Raw genomic sequence first — 3,267 nt, forward strand, 5'->3', positions numbered from 1 at the left:
TTCCTTTGTTTTTTTGGGAAGCTTAATATAAATCCATTAAATGTTTGGCGATACGACAAGTTGGCTCCCAATGTCCAGTCATGCCACATCTATTACATGTGCTTTTGTGTTTCTAGACTTGTTTAAAATTATCATTTCAGGGGACAAATATATTCTTTCATAAATGTGGCTATGTCCGCGGCCACGGCCAATTTCGTGATCACGACCACGACCACGGCCATAGAAATTTCCTTGTTCAAAAGTATCCATGCCGCTCTTTTCGTGATATTTTCCACGACCTCAGCCTCTTATGAAATAGTTCCCACGACGTCGATGGCGCACATTCCTCTCAATCATATTTATCTCATTAAAGGGCATAGACCCTACAGGTCTCTTGTTGTGATTTTTTAATAATAATTCATTATTTTGTTCCGCAACAAGAAGTGTTTTCAGCAATTCATGATATTTCTTGAAATGCTTTTCACGATATTGTTGTAACAAAATGCTATTTATGTGAAAGGTTGATAATGTTTTTTCTATCATTTCTTCATCTGTTATTAGTTGTCCACAATAGACTAATTTTGATTTTATCAAATGAAGGGCTGAATTATAATCACGAATTGATTTGAAATCTTGAAATCTTAACTCTCTCCATTCATCGATGGCCTTTGGGAGAATTACACTTTTATAATGGCCAAATCTTTCGTTTGCCTTTTCCCAAAGTAATTTTGGGTCCTCATAATTGGTGTATTCGTGTTTGAGACTATCGATTAAATGATGTCTCATAATTGATGCAACTTTTGCCTTATCTTCCTCAATTTTTATGGGATCTCTTTCAATCCCCTTTCCTTTTTCAGCAGAATTAAGTTCAATTATTGTGTATAATTAACTTTTTCCTATTAGATATAATTTGACATCTGAAGCCCATTGTATATAATTGTTTCCTGTTAATTCCAAGGCATTGAATTCTCTCTTTTTGAGATCAACCATTATTTTTTACAATTGAGAAAATGACAAGGTTATTTAATGATTATGTGTATCATTAGAGATATTAAAGCATATTAGTATTATCTCCCCCTTATTTAATATCTCAGAGATAATAAGCACAATATAATCATAAATAAAATAAAGTAGATAGTATTAATAGATGATAAAACAAAATGCAAATTGCTAAAATAAAAAATACAAGATTTATAAGTTATTTTTGAATAATAAGGTAAAGCATTAGCGCTATGAGTAATATAATTAAACCCATAATGATAATGAATGCTTCTAGTATTTTACTTATATTGTCGGCAATTGGATTGATGTCGGTGTTTGTAGATGTATTGTTTGGCATGGATGGTTGAAGGAAGAAGAAGATGAAGAAAGAATTTATGGGTTTTTTTTTTGTGTGTGTTTGGGATAAGGTGTGAGTGGTGTATGTGTTTGTGACGGGTAGAAGACCCTATTTATAGGGGGTAAAAAAACCATTTTCATAATTGATCTCCAAGTTTAATAAAAATGTGATAATTTTTTTTATTTATTTTTATTTTATTTTTATTTTTGGTTCAGAATCGAACCTTTAACGATTTACTTAAATTATAATTTTCGGACCACTCTGGCATTTATCCTAGGGTGATATTTTTACAATTAAAAAGAATTTTATGTTAAAACTATAATCTATGTTATGTAGGGATAATGTAATCATGTGTGTTAATAATCTATGTTATTGGTAAATTAAAACTACTTATTATTATTGGGTTTACAATGTTAACAAATGAGAGTCTAATAACTTATTATTTATTTATTTATTATTTTTTGAGGTGAAATTAAATTTTATGAGTTTATTAGTGATTATATATGTATAAATATAAAAGTGTGATGTAGATAATTTTATAGACTAAAGTAATCAAATACATATGCACATAATATGACGATATGATCAGATAAATAGAGATAAAACCGTCCATAAAGGCGACAACAATGCTATATTAGACAGTCCATAAAGGCGATCATTACAAAATAATATTAGTCAGTCCATATAGGCGGCTGAAAGGGTAAAGATGAACATAAAGATTAAATGACATTATTAAAATAAATAATTTTATGGTTTAATAGTCTGAAAACGTTTACTACTAGTTCCTTCGCCTTCGTCAATTTTTCTTTTATTGCTTTCTTGTGGTACCATAAGATCATTAGTAGGTTGAACTGGTGGGTTATCAGTAGGTTGTGGTGGCTAATTAGTAGGTGGTTGTGGCTAATTAGTAGGTGGTTGTGCTGGTGGATTAGTTGTATTATTGAGACTTGGCATTGGGTTTTCATTTACATGGGTATTATTTGGATTATGTCTTCGCAGTTGGTTTAAACCACTACTAGCTAGGTTGGTAGTAACATATATACAATTTTCTTCAAGGTTAAGTATAAAACGGTGTTAGTAACACCTTGAATAATAATATTGATACCGTTTGATTGTTGGTTCATATTGTGGCTAAAAAATGTGTTATAATGTTTTGAAAAAAATATTACCTTCTTGTATTTTTGAGAGCGAAAAATTGATGCTGATAACGTGTTAAAAAGTATGTAGAATATAGGAAGAAAAGTAGTATAAGGGATTGATAAAACAAAATATATCTATCTCTTTTTTTTATTTGCCTTTTAGTTGAAATGTAATTAATCGAAATTTCATTGTTATCTTTGATATTATTATTTTCTTCTTCTTTGAGATTTTCATCCTCATCTCCAAGACTTGTTTCTTTACAATTCATTGAAGAAGTAATATTGATAACATTTGCCATTTCATTCAACCTTTTGGATTTTCTTTGTTTCAAATCCTTTGAACCAAGTGGTCTTCCACGCTTCCGGCGTGCAATAGATTCATTTTCAGTGGTTTTGTTATCAGTGGGAATTTCAATTCGTGCCGGAATATTTGCGGCAGGGATATATAATTTTGTCACTTGCTTTGTTTCTACAAATGCATCAGGTAATCTGTTTGCAATATATTGATTATGGACAATTTTTCTAACTTCTTGTTCAAAAGCATTTGTTTTTGGATCATATATTTTCAAATGCATTGCATTCCATGTGAGATCTATTTCCTTCTTATTTGGGTCCACTTTCTCTCCCCCTAAGGATGGGAATATTGTCTCATTAAAATGACAATCTGCAAATCTAGCATTAAATAAATCACCGGTCATTGGTTCTAAATATTTGATAATTGATGGACATTCAAATCCAACATAAATTCCCATCCTTCTTTGTGGACCCATTTTTATACGTTGGGGTGGCGTAATAGGGACATATACTGCA

The 3,267-nt window shown here is 30.7% G+C and overlaps 1 protein-coding gene across 1 annotated transcript; it reads right to left on the bottom strand.

Annotated features, from left to right (window-relative positions):
* Positions 1 to 279: 279 nt before the first annotated feature.
* Positions 280 to 969, bottom strand: LOC130810856 (uncharacterized). The gene is made up of 3 exons (XM_057676981.1): positions 870 to 969; positions 597 to 827; positions 280 to 362 (listed from the first exon to the last, which is right to left on the bottom strand). Exons 1-3 carry the CDS (start codon positions 967 to 969, stop codon positions 280 to 282), a joined length of 414 nt encoding a protein of 137 aa, XP_057532964.1.
* Between the last annotated feature and the right edge of the window lie 2,298 nt (positions 970 to 3,267).

Source organism: Amaranthus tricolor, chromosome 4, assembly GCF_026212465.1.
Source record: "Amaranthus tricolor cultivar Red isolate AtriRed21 chromosome 4, ASM2621246v1, whole genome shotgun sequence".
NCBI lineage: Eukaryota > Viridiplantae > Streptophyta > Magnoliopsida > Caryophyllales > Amaranthaceae > Amaranthus > Amaranthus tricolor.

Excerpts from the sequence above, each read along its gene's own strand:
- LOC130810856 (XM_057676981.1), bottom strand. The coding sequence starts at position 969 with ATGGTTGATCTCAAAAAGAGAGAATTCAATGCCTTGGAATTAACAGGA. Across the intron at positions 828-869 it reads ATTATATCTAATAGGAAAAA|GAAAGGGGATTGAAAGAGAT; the intron begins GTTAATTATACA and ends CTGCTGAAAAAG. Across the intron at positions 363-596 it reads TCAAGATTTCAAATCAATTC|GGTCTATGCCCTTTAATGAG; the intron begins GTGATTATAATT and ends AGAGACCTGTAG.